Source organism: Notechis scutatus, chromosome 4 (genome assembly GCF_049901735.1).
Source record: "Notechis scutatus isolate UNSWTSFEM ecotype Mainland chromosome 4, rNotScu1.2, whole genome shotgun sequence".
Classification (NCBI taxonomy): domain Eukaryota; kingdom Metazoa; phylum Chordata; class Lepidosauria; order Squamata; family Elapidae; genus Notechis; species Notechis scutatus.
Genome location: NC_142012.1, coordinates 41,189,704 through 41,211,337, shown reverse-complemented (window position 1 = coordinate 41,211,337; position 21,634 = coordinate 41,189,704). Strand labels below are relative to the sequence as shown.

General features: G+C 34.7%; 1 protein-coding gene across 2 annotated transcripts in view; it reads left to right on the top strand.

Moving 5' to 3' along the window:
• Positions 1–21,634, top strand: part of MTUS1 (microtubule associated scaffold protein 1) — a 105,615-nt gene that overhangs the window by 57,237 nt on the left and 26,744 nt on the right. For both annotated transcript variants that reach the window (XM_026667104.2, XM_026667105.2), the window contains one exon: positions 20,512–20,726. In XM_026667104.2, coding sequence (XP_026522889.2) covers positions 20,512–20,726 — 215 coding nt within the window. The remainder of the gene's footprint in view (positions 1–20,511; positions 20,727–21,634) is intronic.

Genomic DNA, 21,634 nt, shown 5'->3' with positions numbered 1-21,634 from the left:
GAACGTTAAATCCTCTCCTCTAGTGGTTCTGAAAACTGAATGACATGATCTGTGACATTATTGGCTGATGTATTCAGCTTGGGAGACCACCCACTTTTTTCTCCTCCTCCTGCTTTCTGTTGCCACTGTACCACACATTTGATTAAACCTGAGCAGTGTGATGTAATTCAGAGCTGCTTCTAAATCACAGAGCAGTTTTATTCTCAGGGTGAGCTTTGTTTTAAAGCCTCTTGCTGGTAGGCAACGAAGCTGGCAGCAGGCTTTACCTTGTGGATGTAGTATTTTCCTTCCTGGATTTTTAATTGTTCACCTGTTTGTGGAATCTCAGTGGAGAAACGAAGAGAGGCTTTGATATGTTGTGAGATTGTTTATCTGGCCAGCTACTCCATGCCTTCAAAGCTGAGTTACAAAAATAGTATGTGACAGTGTATGGAGAATGTTTCCTGGTTGTTTTTCTTCCAATTCCTCTAAAGACATGTTATGGTCCCCAAAATTCTCCTTATCCAACATGCACGTTCGACTAACTGCAAAAGGATTACTCCGAAATTTTCGGCTTCCATCTGGATACAGGAGAAGCACAGTTGTTATTCATGCAGGTTAGTATATTTTCCTGTATGCCTGGGGGACATCTTGTTGACTTCTGTGGCTGTTAATAGCAACTATGAATTGTTCAGTGTGCATTTCTTTCTCACAATATTCATCCTTAGAAAATCCAGCAATTAATCCATTTTTCACTAGCTGAATATAATGTGTGTGTGACTGTGTATATGTGGTTAGCTGTAGTGGTTGTGTGTGAAGTATAACACGTGTAATCTTAGAAATTTTAAAAAACATTATTTTAAGGTGAATTTTTGTACATCAATGACATGCAGTGCTTCCCATGGTCACTTAAGAGACGTCTATAGCTGTTAAGAGTTTTGAATTTCAATTCTGTATCTTTCTTAATCTCTTAGTATGATGGTACATGGAATTCTGAAAGTCTGTGCATGAATTTGGAGAAGAAATTATTGTATATTAGGAATCTCAATTCTAGGGCACATCACTATGCAATACAAATTTCGCAGTTGCAATGAATGAAAATGGACGTTATTCTTCTAAAATGGACAGATCTATTTTGTTCAAAACTTTTCTTCATTTGATTAGTGATTAGAAAGAAAAAAGGGAGATTTTTGCATACAGATTTTAAAGTAGTCTACAGCAAATTATATAAATTATTCAAAGCCTTCTATTATTGTTTTACCCATGTCTATTCTCAAGCATGACATTCTGGCTAAGCTTCTCATTTCTGTCCCCACATTCTGCGGGCAATTCCTTTTCAGCCTGGCTGTAGCACCTAGTACAGTAATCTCTTCTAACATCAGAGCATTTTGAGTATTTTTCATATTCAGGTTAGCACGGCAGTGCCCATGGCTATTCTAATCTTTTCTCTGTGTTCATGGACATGCAGAAAAGAACTATTTGTATTCCCCTTCAGTAGCTTAGCACAATAGCCATTCTAAACACACAATAAAGCTTAATTGTTACACTTTTGACAGTTTCCTAGGAAATAAATTGTCTAATCAATCATCAACTGCATGTGAAACACCAAAATTTGTTGTTTAGGTAGCTTTGTACACTTTCTGCTTAATAATCTCTCAATAGTAGGTGCTGGAAAAATTCAGAAAACCGAAAGAACAGAAAGAATACAGATGTAAAAATATACACTGTATACAATTTGCAATTATCTCAGTAGTTTGATTTAAATAACTGCATGTGTCAAGGCTGCTATGCGTATAATCATATAAATATTGACTATAGTTTGACCTCTGCTGATATGACTTGAATATCTTTCTGAATCCAAAGTGATTTTTCAAAATGTGCTTGCAACGTTTTTTTAACAAAATAGGCTTATCTATGGTCCCTAGAAATGAATCCACAGAGGATAGCATCTTGCAATAACTGTGAATACGTATGTCTTTATTATGCAGACTAAATAGAATTTAGTATGGTATGAAGAAGTTACAAAACAAACAAACAGATTATTCACCTCATTGGCCATATTACTATTTGTTAAATAGCCTTCCTTGCAAGTAAAATACTTGGCTGGTAAGAGCTATTGCCCAAGGAGTTGGCACCTAGTAAACCTAGATTCATTAATGGATTTATGAAGAGAAGAAGGGGGAGAGAGAGAGAGAGAGAGAAAGAAAATCTGACCATTCTTTACAATCCTTGTCTAAATATTTGTTCCTGGCTTGTATAAAAATAAGTCTCCTGTTCCTGCACTGATACCATCATGGCATAAATACTCATGGAGCTGCATTATGAGTTTGGTTATAAGATGCTGAATTACAGTTTACAGTCATGTTTAATACAGAGAAGTTGCCCATTGAAATGAATCAGAGACTGTTATAAGCCATCAAAACATAATTGATCAATAATGTGTACCTTTACTTTTTCTGCCTAAATAGTGCTTTTCAAGGGTCATTCCTTCCAACATGAGAGAGGAAGGAATGTGGTAATAGTAATCTGTGCTATCTAGTTATTTAAAGGCATCATTGATGCTATTGACAATGGTGCTACCTCACTGAACAGGAAACAATCATAGAATAGAAGCAGCAAGTATGAAGCTACTAGTTGAGGTTACACATGTTCCATCAGCTGGGCTTCTGAGGAAATATTATAATCAGGTTGGAAATTTAAAAAATGTTTTGTGCAATGTTTTTAAGACTTGCTTTAAGATGTATGGACTTTAAGGTGTGTGGACTTCCCAGAATTCACCAACTCCCAGGAAATCTGGGAGTTGAAATCCACACATGTTAAAAGTTTCTATGTTTGGAAAACAACTAGTTTAGTCAAATCAGATACTGTTATGGAGTGTTGTGTAAAATTATCACTTTCAATCAAAATTATCATTACAGCTTACTCCTTGAGTTACGAGCACAATTGAGAAAAAAATTTGCATTGATAAGCAAGAGGGTTGTTAAATGAATTTTGCCCCATTTTGCAACCTTTCGTGCCACAGTTCTTAAGTGAATCACTGCAGTTGTTAAGTTAGCAATAGGGTTGTTAATTGAACCTGTCTTCTCTATGGACTTTACTTGTCAGAAGGTTGCAAAAGGAGACCATGAGACACTGCAGGTGTCATAGGAACCAATTGCCAAGCATCCAGATTTTGATTATGTGACTATGGAGATGCTGTAACGGTCTTAAGTGTGAAAAATCGTCATAAGTTACTTTTTTCAGTGCCGTTGTAACTTCGAATGGTCACTAACGAAATGGTTGTAAGTTGAGGACTACCTGTACCAGTTTATCATTCTTCGATACCAAAATAAAACTACTTTAGTTGACTATACAGTGGAATCTTTCAAGTATTTGGGTACTAAATTTCACTTCATGTTTGCTGTTCTAAATCTAGAGTAGGTCTGTGGTTTGTAAACAAGCTTATTTAAGGTACCAGGCTAACTAAAGATGGAACTAGAGAAGTTCTAAAATGTAACTAGAATTAATTTAAAGCTGTGTATTTGTATGAAGTTTTCATTAGAACATAATTAATGAGATCTATTTTTTATTAACTTAAGATATATTTTTATGATTTTTGAGCTAGAAGAGTTTCTATTCTGATTTTTAGATGAATAAATATCCCTAGCTTTACATTTTATAAACTAGTTAGGGATGAACATAGCTAATCTTTAAGTGACAAAATATGAGTATATTATCTTTGTGTGATGGATAGCCCAAAAACTGAAATATGTCATTAAGCTTGAAATTGGTTGTTTCACCATTTCTGGATGCATTTCAGCGCTATTCTGGTGCTACCAGAAATGTTGTAAACTCTCAGTAGGGCCATCTAGCTGGGAGCAAGTTGGCTGTGAAATAATCCTCTTTCTAAGTCAGAACACTTTGAGATCAGAACAGCTAGTTTTCATTCAAAACAGTTTTGGTTTTAAATATTCACAGTTTGATGAAACTGACATGCCACTTGCAAGGTTGAACTGAATAACCACAAGTGGGTATCTTTCCTGTGATAGAAGGGCAGTTTATTTTTATGGAAACATTTGGTCACAGTTGCTGATCCAAGGTGAAAACCTCCTACACAGTTAGAAATAACTTGCCTTTAAATAACTTGACATAGCTCCAGGATACGGATTTGCTTACTTCTATATTTAATATGAATATGTTTTGTACCCTCCTTCTGAGCTTGATATCAAGAGTCAATATAGTTACTATATGAGTTAGGTTGTTGGAATCAAGTTGAACTTCAGTCTGAGTCCCGGAAATTGACTAGGTGATTTTGGGTCAATTCCCTCACAGATTTATTGTTCTGAGGGTAAAAGTGAAGGGAAGTCCTTGTATTTTTAAGCACCTGAAGGAAAAGTGGGAAATCAGTGTAATCAACAAACAACTGACATTTCTTGATTTTAAAGGAAAAGGAATACAGCTTCGAGCATTGTACTATATCATATTCCTTATATTTTGGCAAGAATTAAAAAACGGCTTAAGAAAGGCTATCTCGGTTTCATAGTTCAGTAGCTATACACTTGAACATTGACTATTGTCATGAGGAAAAGCATATTCTGAAGTTCAGATAAGTACAGTAGGAAGACATTGCTACTTCATGTCTACGTGGGAGTCCTGTCATGTTATATAAGTAATTTAAGGCTGGATTAAAACCATAGTGATTTCTGAAGTAACAGACAATAATTGGGTCCCCATTTCAGCATCCCACTCACCCATCTTTCTTTGTGTTAATTTCTATCCTTTCTGCATAAACAAAATAAATTTATGCAGACAGCAAACAGAAAAGTATTATTTTAGTCAATATACAGGTAGTCTTCAACTTACAACCCCAGTTGAGCCCAAAATTTATGTTACTATGTGAGACAATTGTTAACTGAGTTTTTATAACCTTTTTTGTTACAGTTGTTAAGTGAATCACTGTAGTTGTTAAGTTGATAACGTTTGTTATGTGAATCTGGCTTCCCCATTGACTTTGCTTGTCAGAAGGTCACAAAAGGTAATCACATGACCTCAGGACACTGCTACTATCATAAATCTGAAGTTGCCAAGCATACGAATGTTTATCAGGTGACCACAGGGATGCTGCAATGGTTGTAAGTGTGAAAAAATGGTCCTAAGTAATTTTTTTTCAGTGCCATTGTAATTTTGAACGATTCCAGAATAAAAGGTTGTAAGTTGAGGACTACCTGTATTGTATTTTTTAAAAAACACTGTCAAGTTGGAGATTGCATTTGCAATTTTCCCCAAAGGAAGGCAGAAACGAATTCAGATTGAGAGAGTCAAGACCAGCTCAGGTTCCACTTCTCATCCCTCCAGGCTACATAAGTGTTCCTTCTTTGCAGATGGTGCACCTGCCTATTTACAAAGTCCCATCAATCTTTTAATCTTCTTTACTTCAGTCAGGAAGGTCAACCTCTGTTGCACAAATAAATTTGTTTTTAACATTTATGATTTTAATAGCCTTTAGGTTGTTTTAATTCTTGACTGGAAGTTGCTCAGAGTTTAGATGGACGGTTATACAAATGTTTTAAATAAATAAAATAAAAGCCCCTTTGTGCCTGAGGTAACTGTGGAAAGTGCTGTGTAGCAATAGCCATCTTGTAGCTTCTTCGTCACCATTAAGAGGTTTGCAGCCACATCCCATGATGCACTTCTATCAATTGAACAGTATTAATTCAGTACATGTCTTCATTAAGTATAGGGTTGCAATCTAAAACCTGTCCAATATCCTTTTAAAGCCTTGCCTTTGGCATGTCACCTGAGATGTTTTACTGTTATGGTTGAGAGCTATTCTGGGTTTAGAAGACTGGCACTTACAAATGGCCTCAAACATTTGCAGCTTTATTTCCATCTTGACAAATTAGCCAGTTTAGGACTATTCAATTTAATACCAATTTTCCTTCTTTGACATTTGTTGTTAGTGCTTAATATCTGTACCACCTTCTTACCCCATGTAAGTTGCTGGAGGGCTCTAAGATTATCATTGTGGCTACCGGGTTTTCTTCCTAAGCCGAATTTAGACTTACTTACTTACTTACTGACTGACTGACTTATTTATTTATTAAATTTATTAAATTTATTTATTTATTTATGAAATTGATGAAATTTATATTGCTGCTTATTCGCACATGGTGACTCAAGGCGGCTTACAAGAATATAAAAACCTCATATAAAAACCAAAACTAATAAAAGAGAGAATCATGTAATAAATTAATAATATAATATAATAAAATATGGTTAAGATAGGCTTGTAATGTTGAGACGGCTTCAGACAGCGCTGGCTCTTCAGCTTTGTAATGGAGATGAGCACCATCCCCTAGAGCTGGAAACAACTTGCATGTATGTGTGAGGGAACCTTTACCTTTATAATGTTGAGATAAGCAAAGAAATGATATTTTTGTGAATAGCTGATAATTATTCAGCTGCACTACAGTTCATAACTGTAGGAGATAGAGCTGCATTGCATGTTACCTACTTTTAAACAATGCTTATTTTAGTTTCTTGGAGGAGGAAATGCATTAAAGGGTAAAATATTAATACTGATTAGATATGATCATTAGGGAAACAGCTTTCTAGCCTTTGTAACTCTACTTTAAAACATATGTCATGTTCTGAAATTACTGATGAAAGTCAGTTGTCATGTGCTATATTGTTCTGCATATAAACAGATGATTATTTTTGTATTTCTCTAAAGTGTGGGTGGTATCTATATTAAACCAGGAAATAAATGCTCAGGTTATAGCTAAAGTTGGCGGCTCCAAAATTGGTGTCTCAGTTAAATAGACTTAATTGACTGCTTGTGGTCACAAAGGGGATGGAGGGGGCATTGTTTTTAATCTGTGTGAATTATGTTTTTATTTTTATTTTAAGTGGCCTACAATCACTGAAAGTGAGTAAGCGGCCATATATATTTTCTAAATAAATAATAAATAAATGAAACTATCATTTTGAGAACTACAGAAGTTTCCTTGCTGCTTTCTGAGTGTCAGTATGATTAAAATAAGCAGGGTAGTTGACTATAGCTACAGGAGGTTGTGTTAGAATATTCTTCATCAGGTTTAAATAGAATAAACCAGCCTTGTTTGGGAACTGACTTCCCAAATATCTTCCAGAAATGTTTGCAAACCCCAGAATTCCTTTTGCCAAAGCAACAGAGATTTTGGGACTTTCATTTGCTTATAAAAGGATGGCATCCTTGGAAATTCTGGGATAATTCTGTGAGTCAGTATTACCAGTTTATCTTCTATTATTATACTGTATTGGACAAACAATGTGGCAGGCATACAAGTGTCAAAAGTGTGATGTAACATGAAGTAAGCTGATAATTGTGCCTTCAGGTTCCAGATGGTATTAGAAAAAAAAACACACACACAAACCTTCAATTACGTTGGCATGCTTTCTTATAGTATGGGGAAAATAATATACATAGTTATTTTCAAAGACATTATATTAAAAATGCGTTACTATCAGTATGGGTAAAAATTAAAGAACAATATTATTTGAAAATACCAGTCTGGCTTTGCACAATGGAAGCATTGATACATCCTAATGTTATTAATATGGGAAAAAAGTATAAGATATAAAGATATTTTGAATAAAAAGGGGGAATTAAAAACTAAGCAAGAACTGAGTAGTCAAGGGTTGGATATACCATGGTGGCCACAAGTGCAGATACAATCTCAATATGAGAAAGATGCTAAAATGTAAGGTTTCAATAAAGAATTAACAGAATTGGAACAGATATTAACTGGGATGGATGAAAAATTAATCAAGAAAATATATAGCTATTTATTAAGCATCAAATTGAAAATTGACCAAGTAAAGGAGATAATGATAGCTTGGGCTAAAAACTTTGTATATACAATAGAACTGGATCAACGGCAGAAATTGTGGGATAAAAATGTTAAATTAACTATGTCAGCTGCATATAAAGAAAATTTCCATAAAATATTAAATAAATGGCATTTTTCACCAACAAGACTAGCTAAAATGTTTAAAGATAGGCCTGCTAAATGTTGGAAGTGTAATCAGACACCTGGTTCATATTATCATATGTGGTGGACATGCCCAAAAGCAAAAAGTGGACGGAAATACATACTTGGTTGGAAAAAAATGTTAAAGCAGCATATAGATTTGAAACCAGAAATATTTTTATTGGGCATCCTGCCAGAAAAATATGACAAAAGGAATATATATTTGATTTTAGATGAACTAATTGCAGCCAGGATTGTATTTGCACAACATAGAAAGCGAAGAGATCCCAACAGATGAGGAGCGTAATTTAAAAAATATTAGAATGCGCAGAAATGGGCAGATTAATTAAAGAAAAGGAAGGAACTGAATATTTCTTGACATTGGACTTATTTTACTAATAGTTAGATAATAAAAACAGAAGTTAGAAATATGGGGATACAAAAAGGACTAATGTTATAAAAGAGATTAAAGTAGACAAGTTTATTATTATTATTATTATTATTATTATTATTATTATTATTATTATTATTATTATTATTATCATCATCATCATCATCATTATCATTATCATTATAGAATGTAATGAATATTATTGTAAACATTTTAATTTTGATTTCCTAAAAATAATTGTACCCAGACAACATACTGTTTGATTGAAATTGAATTTTTACATGTTATATAAATAAAACAAATAAAAAATTTGAAAAAGAAAAGAGAAAAGAAAACCCAAATGTATTTTTCTGATTGACATTTGTTTAAAATATATTGAAGCAGAAACATGAGCAAGCACTTTAAATTTTTTCTGAGTATTAATTATATTTATCATTTTCCAATCTAGTAATCTCCAAGTATGTTGGGATTGTTTCTTACAGAATTCCAGACATTTTTAAAGTCTTGAGAAATTACAGTTCTAACTCATCTGCAAGATGGCTGGTTGGGGGAGGTGGGCCTGTTTAACCCCCACCCCTTTCTCCTTTTTTAAAAAATAAAAAAAATGTAATACAATAGTTGAGTCATGGAAATTTTAGTTGTTGCTCACTTACATGCAAACAAAATTAGCCCAGTTCTTCTGCATAGAACAAAAACAGCCACTGGAGGGCTGCAGAAAGAACATCCTTCTAACAGGTATACCCAACTAGAATCACCTCAATCAATTTATAATTCTTACTAGTTGATTTTTATATCAATAAAAATATTTCCAAAGAAAATAAATGCCTTTAATCTGTTGCATTTCTCATTTTTGAAGAAAAGGAAACGTCTGTCTTTTAAATCTCTCTGTATGCCTATCTGGACATATGTAGGTCAAGTGATCAGGGAGATAGATACATTTTAGGTACAGGTTGTTCTTACTTAGGGCCACAATTGAGTCCAAAATTTCTGTTACTAAGCAAGACAGTTTTTAAGTGAATTTTGCCCCATTTTATGACTTTTCTTGCCACAATTGTTAAATGAATCACTTTAATTGTTAAGTTAGTAACATGGTTGTTAAGTGATTCTGGCTTCCCCATTGACTTTGCTTGTCAGAAAGTTAAAAAGGGGGATCACGTGACCTCAGGACCCTGCAACCGTCATAAATATGAACCCATTCCAAGCATCTGAATTGTGATCATGTGACCATAGGCTGCTGCAACATTTGTGTGAAAAATGGTTATAGGTCACATTTTTCAGCTGTTATAACATCAGTCACTAAATGACCTGTTGTAAGTTGAGGACTATCTATAATCGCTAAATATTGAACTTTATAAAAATAGCTTGGTTTTAAAATAGGCATGGATTAGGCTATCTGATTTGAGTTCATTTTTTGAGGAACAGTAAATTATAAGTCAGATATTTCTGTAAATACATATGTAGAGATTTTTTAAAAGTCACAGGGAAACTAGTTTTTTTATTTGCTGAATTCTTAATTCCAGTTGCTTTTGCATACATAGTACTTAGTAGTACTAAGTACTACTAGATACATAGTACTTAGAGGATTTATAATTAATCAGAAGGAATTGCAAAGCACTTCATTTAGTTGATTGCATTCTGTAAAAATTCTCCATTTGAAAGAATACTTAAGCAGAATTCTGGCCATAATTCTCTGTGTTGGGTGTTATTTAAAAAACAACAACAAATCATTATAAAACAACACAGGAAAGGAAAAATGCTGTTATAGTCTCCCCAGTAACCCTATATATAAGTTCCCTCTCTTACGGAAGTCCGATTTAGTGAGACCAAGAAGAAGGGCCTTTTTCATGTTGCTCCATCCTTGTGAAATACTGTCCCTGGGGAAATACGTTTGGCCCTCCTCCTCCTCATTCAAAAGGTCCTGAAGACATTGTGTTGCCAGTGATATTGTGCTGTATAACAGTTTACCGTGAAAATTGATACAAGGTGTAGCAAACATCAGGCCCTATAGACAGTTCATTATATAAATTGCATTAAATGTCCAAACTGCTTGCCATTTTACATATTGTGATTGGCCTGTGGGGCTTGACTTCTGATATACCACGTATATTTTAATTTATTTTAGCTCTTCTCAAAGCAAAGTATGATTTACGAGATAGGAATTACCATGTTGCTATTTAACTGAATGCTAGCAACTTTTGCATTTACTGTGTACTTTCAGTTCTCTGGTGTTAACAAGGGGTGCCAGTATGTCTGCCTCAGTTACCCTAAAACAAGGGTTCGCCAGCCTCTGGGCCGTGGGATGATTGCAACTGAGCCATGTAAATGGCAGGTGAACATACGCACATGCACATTCCCACTTGTGCGAGCAGTGGACAAGCGTATGCTTGCGTGCTCCATTTGCATGAGTGGCAGGCTTATGTACATGCCCCTCATGCAAATGGAGCTGGGCACACATGCTTGCCATCTTGTGCAGAACCATCCCCTCCCCACCACCACCACCAACCTGCAAAGCCGGAAAGGTTGGGGAACTCTGCCCTAAAATAATACAGTGAGGGTGATAAAAGGGTAGGATCCCCCATGAAGCATGCATGGTGCAATCAATTCTGGAGCAATTTCATGCAATATATAATACTGCTTTTATATGATTCCTTCCTTTGTTTTATATTGATCTACTTCACAGTTCAAATGCTTCCATTGTATTTCATGCATTATATTCTAATTATCTTTTAAAACAGTTTATTCGATGTTGTATCTATATTTTATAAGGCTAACTGTAGCAGATGTGTTTATTTTTTGTTGTGATTGTTTGAAATTTAAAATCAGGTTTCTCAGTTCATTAGTTCCACTTATTGAACCATCTGATATTTAATCCAAGACCCAAAGCTATCTAAATGCATTCTTAATTAAATGAGTGTTAAATCTTCCTAAGCCTTGTATTTTAGTGTTTATAAAATATAGAACAGTATAAAAAGAAAATTAATTTCTAATTGTAATTATAAGGCTCATTTTTAAAGTTATTTTTACTTGTAAAAGATAAGTAAGATGCTGTTTGAACATTTTAAATGAAATAATTTAAGAAAAACCTTGTCTTTGTTTAACATGCCTTAGCAACGGCCTTTATGTAAAATTCCCACACATATTTTAAACTTAATGGTAATTATTGTGCACACCTTGGCTACATCCTGTTTGTTATGAACAAATTCTTCCTGAATCAGCTGAGATAAATAATATTTTAGGATTATGCTGTACATGGAAAATAAGTGAGCAGACTGGTATTTGAGAAATTATCAGAAGATGGAGGTTGATAGCTTTTTATAATTATTATTATTGTGGAATGGTAGATGGTGAGTGAAAAACATTGCATAATGATGCTTATTTATAACATTTTTTATTTGGAGATTTAAAAATATTGCATTATAGAGAGGCTGTTATAATCATGCTTCCAATATGTTTCTGATACCTGACATGTTTGAAATGAGTATTTTTTATTATCATAAGCTCATTTAGGCTCCCTAAAGTATATCCAGAACTTTGTGCCAGCTCTTTCCTTTCCTGAATAAATACTCCTGTAGACCATGAAGCAATTTTACAGACTGCGTGTAATGTATCATTTATTCCTTTCCAAGCTAGTTCATAAAGAAACAACCTAATCTTCTTGCAAATCCTAACACAAAGTTGTAAATGTGTTTAATATTATAGTAGACAACCCATGACCCATTGGGCTATTGTTTCGGAGACATTTCCTTACCCGAACAGAGAAATCGAATGACTGCAAATAGGCAAAAAAACAGTGAGAGCAGGAGCAACTTCCTAATTCCTGCCAGCTTTACTTTCCTTCTGTAAAGCTGGCAGTTATCATTGGGAATTATTTTCATGTAATCACAGCAGGAAGGCAATCCTGAAGCAGCCACAACTTTGCCAAATTTCAATCCTGTGCAGTAATGGGTCCCAGATTTTTTTTTAAAAAAATTAGCCCATTTGAGGTTCATTGATCAAAACTTTCTTCTCTCTTTTGCACCATTATCATCAAACTGAGGATTACAAACAGACAAGAGAGTTTTAGTAGTATGTAGTTTCTGATACAGCTGTACAGGTTTACTTTGCTCATTTTTGCCTGTTAGTCTGAGGTTGAGATGAAATTAAGTGAAATGCCAGCACTGATTATACAGATAGTCCTCAATTTATAAGAGTTCATTTCGTGAACATTGAAAGTTACAACAGCATTGAAAAAAATGTGGTTTATGACAGTTTTTCACACTTACTACCATTGCAGCACCTTATGGTCATGTGATCAAAATTCAGGTGCTTGGCAACGCATATTTATGATAGTTGCAGTGTCCTAGGGTCACATGATCACCCTTTTTAACCTTCTGACAGTCAAAGTCCATGGGAAAACTAGGTTTGCTTAATAACTGTGTTACCAACTTAGCAACTGCAATGATTCACTTAACAATTGTGGCAAGAAAGGTCATAAAGTGGACAAAACTCGCTTAACGAATGTCCCACTGAGCAACAGAAGGGTTGAAAGTTGAGCTCAATGGTGATCATAAATTGAGAACAACTTGTAAAACAAAAACAATGAAATAATGTAGCTGATGTAAAGATACAGTTAAATATCTATTCAAATGAAGGATAAAATTAAGGAGTCATATAAAACATTTGCAGATAGTTTTTCAAAATGTGGAAAGGATTTTCTTTATGGAATGTCCAGTTCTCTTGTATTGCTAAAAGAATGTGCCTTTCTGTAATGCAATGTGAAAATGGCCTTGGAGAATGCAGATAGAGATGTTGTCTAGGAAATTATCATACAAGAGAGGCAGTAGTCTTCAGTGGAATCATGGTCTGAGAAAGTAACTTAGAAAGGAGCCGCCCTAATGAATCAAATAATTAAAAGTTGAGGTGAGGAGTTTTATATTTTCAGACTTGCAAGAATTTATTAATGAAACCTTACAATAAAATAGAATCAGTTCTGTTTCCTATCTGGTTTACCTAGGAGAGCTGACATGTACTATGTAAGACAACACCCACATATATTATCCTTGCATACAGTAGCATTATGACTGACATTAATTTTTGAGGGACATCCTTCAGATCTGAAATAAAGGATTTGATTGGCTTGGGTGTGGCTATTTTAGGCATCCATTTATTACAGTGGTATTTTCTTGCCAAGACTTGCAGTTAAGTTGAACTTCAGGAACTGAGAAGATTGCTTCTTCCACCCAGTGTCTCTATATTCGTATATTGGAAAAGTTCCATAGGTATGTGTCTGAATAACAATGTTTCAATAAGTAATTATTCCTTCTTCAAGAATAATACTATATTCTACGTACAAGATTTGGAAGACAGCATCTAAAATATGCTTTCATAGTGATGGATGACTTAGCTGTGACCTTTAGAGGAACTCAAACAAATCAGGAATTATATAAAGCTGAACAAAAGGAATTTAACACCATGATAGAGTCTAGAAGAGGAATGGTGACAACTTTCGATTTACAGGAAATACAGCAGTCAATTAAAGAAGAAATCAGATCTGGTCAGTTGGAAATGAAATGTGCACTTGAAGAGATTAAGAAAGCATGGATGGAAATGGAAATACGATTAAATATGCAAGCTGACTTGGTCACATTGATGAAGGATATGAGCCAGAATCTGACTAATATTAAAATGTTTCAAACAACAATAAAGAGCCAGAACATTCCTGCCAATTTTATTTCTGTTGGTGGAGATGATCAAGACCAGATATTCCAGTTATTGGGCAAGAAGCCTGAAAATATTAGCAGGTGTGCTAGCAGTTGGAATGAGGAAAATGAAGAAAATTTGGCTTTTGGTAAGGTAACCACTGTAATTCTGATATTACCAAAGACTTAAATTAAAAAAATAATTTTCTCTTGGGTGCTTAGGAGGAAACTTCATTTTGGCAACCCTGTAATTTAACTGCTGTTTTGGCTACTTGAAGTACTTATATGTTTCATTTTTAAATGGAAAAATCTCAGCTTTTGCCTTCCATTTACTGTTGGACTTTAGCTCCCATAGTATAGCCAGCAGGCCAACATGGACATTGAGAAGACATATGATTAGGAAATTTTGTGTAGGTAGTGCTGCCATATGTAAAATGAATTCTTCAACCTGTAGATTAAGATTGACTGAGTTGTAGATATTACAGAGCTCATAATAAATTCTTAATTCAATTACAGTGCCAAATAGAAGTGTGCCTGAAAACATGAAGAATAGATGCACTATCTATGCCTAAATCATGTATAACTATGTTTGCAATGCCTATTCCTGTATAGATTGGCTCTCTACTTGAAATATTATCAACTTCTGTAAACTGGTAACAAATTGAAGAACTTGAGTAAATCTTCCCATACTTATGAGCAATCAAACTCACATCATAAAATTTATTTTTGATATTGGCTTTATGATGGCAGTCTTGATTCAGGAATTCTAGTACATAACAGATTTCTCCAGATTTGGATGCCCCAAATCTTTATACCCTGTTTCTCCAACAATACGGCCTCCCCAATAGGAAGTCCCAGCATGTTTTATAGGCATGAAATGAAATTAAGCCCCTCCCCCAAATTAAGGCCTATATTAAAACATGTGAAATGGGGGGATGGGGGCTTGCCATTAGGAAGTACTTTTGTTGCACACCGGATATGGTGCTGCCTGCGTTGACCCTGATACGAAGTGCCCCACCAACGCTGAGGTCAACATCCAAGCCATCACAGCCCGTCCGAAGATGCAAGGGGGGAATTAAGTCACCCCGAAAAGACGGCCTAGTCATTTTTTCGGGCTCAAAAAAAATAAGACCCGGCCTTATTATATGAGAAACACGGTATTATGCAAAGTACTAAGATGCAAAGCGCATGAGGCAAAGTTGGCAAGAACAGTAAGCCATTTTGGGAGTTGAACACCACATACTGTACCTTAAAGTTATCAAGGTTGAGAAACACTGAGGGATAACTAATTAAACATTCTCGTGAAATAAAACCATTCTTATAATTTACAAAAAAGTTTGGATAGCTATCTATACATAATCTAGTTGTATTTTGTTGTCAAATACCATATAGCTGGAAAGCTAAGAAAGCAAGAATTACACAGACTTCAGTAAGGTACCTTTAATGCTTATTTTGGAATAAATAGAGAATCTGCAAGGACTTCCCAACCCTTCATAAATAAGAGGGGAATCCCTTTGAATAGTCTCAAAAATTTATTGATTAGGTTTCTTGCTACCTGCTGAATTTCCATTTGTAGGATAGACTACCATGTTTTCTTCTGATTTTTTATTGTTTATATCTTATCATCATTATTTTCCCCAGCTTCTCCACAATCGTTTGCACTTTTAGTGACAACTGAATTGGAACTTTGTATCAGAATACAAGAGTATTTTATCTAGCTACACAGTTCTGGGTTGTTTCTCTGGGCTTGGATAATTAGCATACTTTAGAGGTTGAGGTTCTTAATAACTGAATATTGTGTTTTAATTTTGTGAACATCAAATTCTCAAATAATTTTCTCTGCAATCCCTGTTAGTTCTGATGGGTGGGTAATGCAACAAGAATATTTGATATCTCAAATTGAATAATTTATGACCCATTTCTATGGATAGTTTCATCAAAACTAGCATTTCTAGTAAAATAGGTGAATACCCACTGATTCTATGTAGTACCTTAGCTCTACTGTGTTGAATAAACCTCTTCATCATATGGTCTGAGTTGAGGCAGTGGAATTAATCACAAACATTTGGTAATATTTGGAATCAAGTGTTGGCATCTATTAGGAAGAAGCAGTTTACTCTATGGAAGGAGTGCTGACAAGATAATGATGAAACCAATAGGAATGTAATAATTCTAGCCACAATCAACCTGAACAACATTCTGTTACAGACTAATTCATCTTTATATTTCCCAGTGTTTCATTTATTTATATGCTTCCTGTGCCCTTTGATAATACACTGTGTGATTGTTCTGATGAAAGTAAGGAAATTGATGCAACTATCAAATTAAAGATAACCACTAAGTTTCTAATTAAAGCAGTTTTGAATGACATTGAAAAATTACAAATCACAATTTAATAATTCATTGGAGTTTTTATTAAAATTTGTGACCATGTGTACCAACCCCCCCAAATATTTTTCTTCTGTTAATTATATGGAATATATATTTATCTATATCCCACATTTATCATTTTTACAAATCACTCAAGACAGAAAACATATCCACCTTCCTTCTTCTATTTTCCCCACAACAATAACCTTTGAGGTGGGTTGAGCTGAGAGAGAGTAACTGACCTCAAGTCACCCTATGGCTTTCAAGGCAGGACTTGACTCACAGTCTTCTAGACTAAACTGGCTCTATTATATTTTTATTTATTATAAAAACATGTTATGTTTTCCATCATACTTTTTATTAATATTTAAGTATGACTTCAACAAATTCAAATCTGATAATTTGTACATTGTTGCAAATTACTGTAATAAATGCATGAATAAAATAAATTCATAGAGTGGATCAAAAAGGGTCAGGTATAAATGTTATTTAATTCATTAAAATAAATATTTCAGAGTGTGGTATATTGATAGTTGAATTGTCCTTATCCAAAGTTAGTTTAGATCAAGTTTGTAGTTTTAAAAGACTGTAATTCTTTTTTTCTGAAATCTATTTATCATAAGATCATGTGTGGCAAACATTCTGGGTTAAGTTTTTAGGTAAATGTTTCATTATTTATCTTTTTATTCATCATAAAATAGCTCAGAGTGAACATGAAAAATAATCTGTCATGCCCCTGGTGGAGTCTGACTCTGAGGAAGAGGAGGAACAGCCAACAGGGAGTGGGAGTGTGGCTCCAGAGGTGGTGGAGGAGGCTGGGGAAGGGCAGAGGCCGGCTGAGCAGTCAGGAGGATCCAGGCCCATCCCCTATCCATCCTAGGTCACGCAGGGAGGAGAGGATCAGGGAAAAGTGAGGTCTACTCAAGAGGAGATTACCATGATCCTCCTCGTGGCTTGCAGGTGGGAGCTATGTATATAAGTTTTTCAGCTATGTAGTTAGAATTGCTGGAGTCAGTTAGGGTTTACCTTGAAAGAGGTTTATCTTTGTTGGACTTTTCTTTGTTATTTGCCTGGAGTTTATGATTAGTTATCTCGGCTTGCTTCAGAACTCTCATCAATGCGGTTTGTTTTGGTTTTCTGTTAGCCTCATTATTTACTTTTGTGACTTTAAACTGTGCCTAATAAAACAGTGAAGTTAAGTTGAAGGCCTTACCGGACTTTAATATATGTTTTGGGTTTTGGGTTATTTTGAGAGACTACGGGTCATCACATAATCTTTACATGTATGTACATATAAATGTCTCAAAATCGGCTTGTGCAGTTTGTCTAAATAGAGCAAGGGTTCACTTTCTCATGGTGACATCACATGACGTATTGAGACTTTGTTCCCTTCGCTAAACCGGGTGTGGGCATGGCCAGCGTGTGATGCATCTGGCTCGTGGGCTGGGAATTTGACAGCTGAAATAGGGAATCTTGACAAAATTCAGGTTCATTCAGAAGTTGTCAGAGCTTCATCACTTGTAGCTTTCAAGAAGAGACTGGACTGTCATCTGTCAGAAATCATGTAGGGTCTCCTGCTTGGGTGAGGGGTTTGGACTAGATGACCTACAAGATCTCTTCCAACTGTTAATCTGTAAAATAGAAATGTGCTACAGTGGTAGCTCAGGTTTTAAGGTATGACAATGATGCCCAAGATTAGCTTCTTACAAAAGACAGATATTTATTTTAGGGATGGGCTTATTGGATATTAACTAGGCTAATGCAATTTAAGCTTGAACTTTATGAAATTTTGCATTTTGCAATAATTCTTTGACACTTCTAATTTAACATGCTTTAGATACATGTAATAACTTGAAAGTCAGCTTGCTTTGAAATACAACTTTGAAATTTATTTTCTGTATTTATTGATATTCTTGGATTGCTATAGCACTTCTGCAAGCATGTTCATTTCTGCTTTAAACTGTACTATGGTCTTGACCAGAGGTTAACTATAATAAACGGGCCTTAAATATTTTAAAGCAGTGTTCACATACAAACAAAATTTCTACAGGTGGTCATTCTATCCCTTGTCACAGGTTATCATTTTTTTAATATAGCAACATTTTGCTGTGGAATAGCGGAATTTGGAGCTTCTGTCAACCATAATATAACTTACATAAAATTGATCACCATGACTAAGGAAATTCCTGAATAATGGGTGAAGTAGCGGTCATCTCCATTCAGATTAAAAAAAACACAAAGTGAAAAATATGCTCCACAGAGTCAGTCATCCTACATATATGTGGACATTGCTGGAAAGTTCTGGAAAAGCTATTAAAGGGAGGGAAAGTGTTAAAATTAGTGTTAAAATGACCCCTTATAAAAGGATGTCTGTAATGGAACTAACGGAATATAAATTCTTTACAGGTGCAAAATTCACTTAACAATTTTTTCACTTAGCAACAGAAATTTTGGGCTCAATTGTAAGTCAAAGACTACATGTAATATGGCTCATTTTATACTGTACCCTTATATTTCCAATCCATTTTCTAATTAATTTGTAGGACTTATCCAAGCTCAGAAACTCAGGAGACAGACTGACTAGGAACATTTTATTTAGCATCCTATATCTAGATTTAATGCATTCCCCATAATTAGGGGAATGAAGCCAGGATGATCATTAATCATAAAATCCGAATTCACTGCCAAGACCTAGTCTTCATCCTGGGAAGCCTTGCATCTACTCTCAGTGCTGCACTGGGTGTTATAAACTAGGATTTCAGAAATCAGATTGATTTCTTTTTTAAATACAGTACAAAATTGAAAATGTATATCAACTGTACCCAGACAATAGTTGGGCATCAAACTTTTTATGGAACAAATTGATAATAGAAGTTGATAAGAATGTAACAATTCAAAGAATTCTGCAAAAGCAATCCCAATCTTTAACTCGTCTAATAATGATATACAGCACAATAAAGCTCCCCCCCACCGTCTAGACACAACCTTGTGTAAGATTCATACCAAAAACACAAGATGAAATCTATTATTTCTCGTAAGAATGTTTCTTGGGAAATAATTTGGAAGTTAATGTTCAGTAAGATAGATAACGGTAAAGTTCAAGGAATATCCTTATTTTGAAATTTTAAATTACCAAAAAAATCCTGCATCTTTGATGTGAATAATGAATACTTTATAACTGTCAGAGAACAGGTTCATTAAATCACAATACACTATTGAAATAGTAGGAAGGGACTTAATAGTGTCCTCACTCCCACACTCTATGTTGTACTGTATATAAACAATAGTGTTGCATGGGCTTTATATAACATTGATGTCAGGAATTGTATTTTTCTCTATAAAATTATGAAATTATTGCAATGTTTAAAACATTGGACATAAGGTGAAGAGACCCAGATACAAATCTCAACCATAAAACTAACTGGATTATTTCTTAGTCCCGTTTGCTGCATAGAGTAACTTACATTTGGACAGGGAGGGGGAACCTACATGTAAGTTGCCTTGAACTCTCAAAAGAAAAGGAGTGTGATGAATATAAATGTAGGTAAAACAATAAACTCTAGATAAAAAGATGACTGGCTTATTCGGAAACATTTTTTCCACTATAAAACAGATACTGTTTTTTTTTAAAGGAGAATAGGTACATTTAATGTCAACATTAAGGCAGTAATTATAAAAGTCATTAAGAACATAAAAGCATCCATGAAAATGCTTACTGTGCAAATTGCTAAGTATGCCTGCAGTATTGTCTAGAGAACAAAGTGCATCTACAATTTGTCATATTTGAGATTGCAGCACTAAGTTGCATTAGTGTGTGTCGAAAGGGCTTTCCAACACTTATTGTAAATATCTTAAAATAGAAATGTGGGAAAACATGATTTCAGTCATCAAGGTAGTGATAGTGTTGAATATTAATTGTAGAAGATAGGAATGAAATATATGAGACACTTGTAAACACAGATAACGAATCTTTAGAGAATTGAATTTATGAGTTATTTTCCTTGTACCTATCAAAAGAATGATGCAACATGCTGTGAGTGGTTTTCACTTGTCTTGCTAAATTGGACTATATTCCTGATGTAACTTTTCTCCCCCTCTCCAGTTGGCCAGGGTAAGCAGAAGAGCCCTAAGAATTCATCTCTACAGACCAGGACTTCTAAGGAAGTACAAGCAGAAACAAAAACACAAGAGTTGACGCAATACAAAAGAAAATGTGAAAACCAAAGTGGAATTATCCAGCAGCTGAAGAAATGTTTGGCAAACAGCAATAGGAAATTAGAAGCATTAGCTCTTGTGATCCAGCACTTTCAATCTGAGGTAAGGTTTCATGTCAAATGTATACATGCTTTATTTATTGAAATCTAGATGCAAGAGAAAAACTCCAAATTAAATGAGAACCCTAAATGAACAGTACAATAACTCAGATTACATTTCCAGGGGTATCTGGATATTGACTTCCAATCCCACTTCATTTGATATACTGTATATAGACATGCTTGTCAAGTTTGGAATTCCAGTGTGGACTAAACTTAAGTTTTGCTTAACTATTTAAATTTAAGACTGTGACAGTAAGGGCATTTGCAGAAGGGCTTCTGATCTGGGCAGCTGGGCAAATCCCTAGTGAGAGATGCAGTTCTGCAGATACTCAGGCTCCAAGTCATTTAGAACAATAGAAAACATTTTAGTTGCATTATGGACATTAATTTGAGTTATACAAAATAAAAGTGGGATATAAATTTTAAAAATGAACAAATAAAAAAAACTTTGTTCCTGATATGCAGCTGCGAAAAGAAATCATACAATTTCTGTATTTTGCCCCATTAGCAATTTGTGGACATGTTTATGCAACATAGAGCACATTACAATAGTCAACCGAGGTATGTACAACTAAGACAATGTTTCACTCATTCAAGAAAGATTGTAGTTGGCAGTTCAGCCATAATTGTACAAGCAGACTACTTGTTGCAACTACTGATTGCAAAATCCAGTGATTGATGGGGAACAAGGAGCACTCTCAAATTGTAGAAATATACCTTGAATGTTATAACCCTTTCCAAACAACTTCATCTCACTCCCAGGAGTCCAGCCTTTTCTTTATAAAAAGCAAAAGTCAAATCAGATCAGATTTTCTCTATCAGCCTCACCTCTGTCTTGTCTGGATTTGATAGTAATTTGTTTTCATCCACCCTGATAGCATGGTTAAATAACATTGGGGTTATTGATTG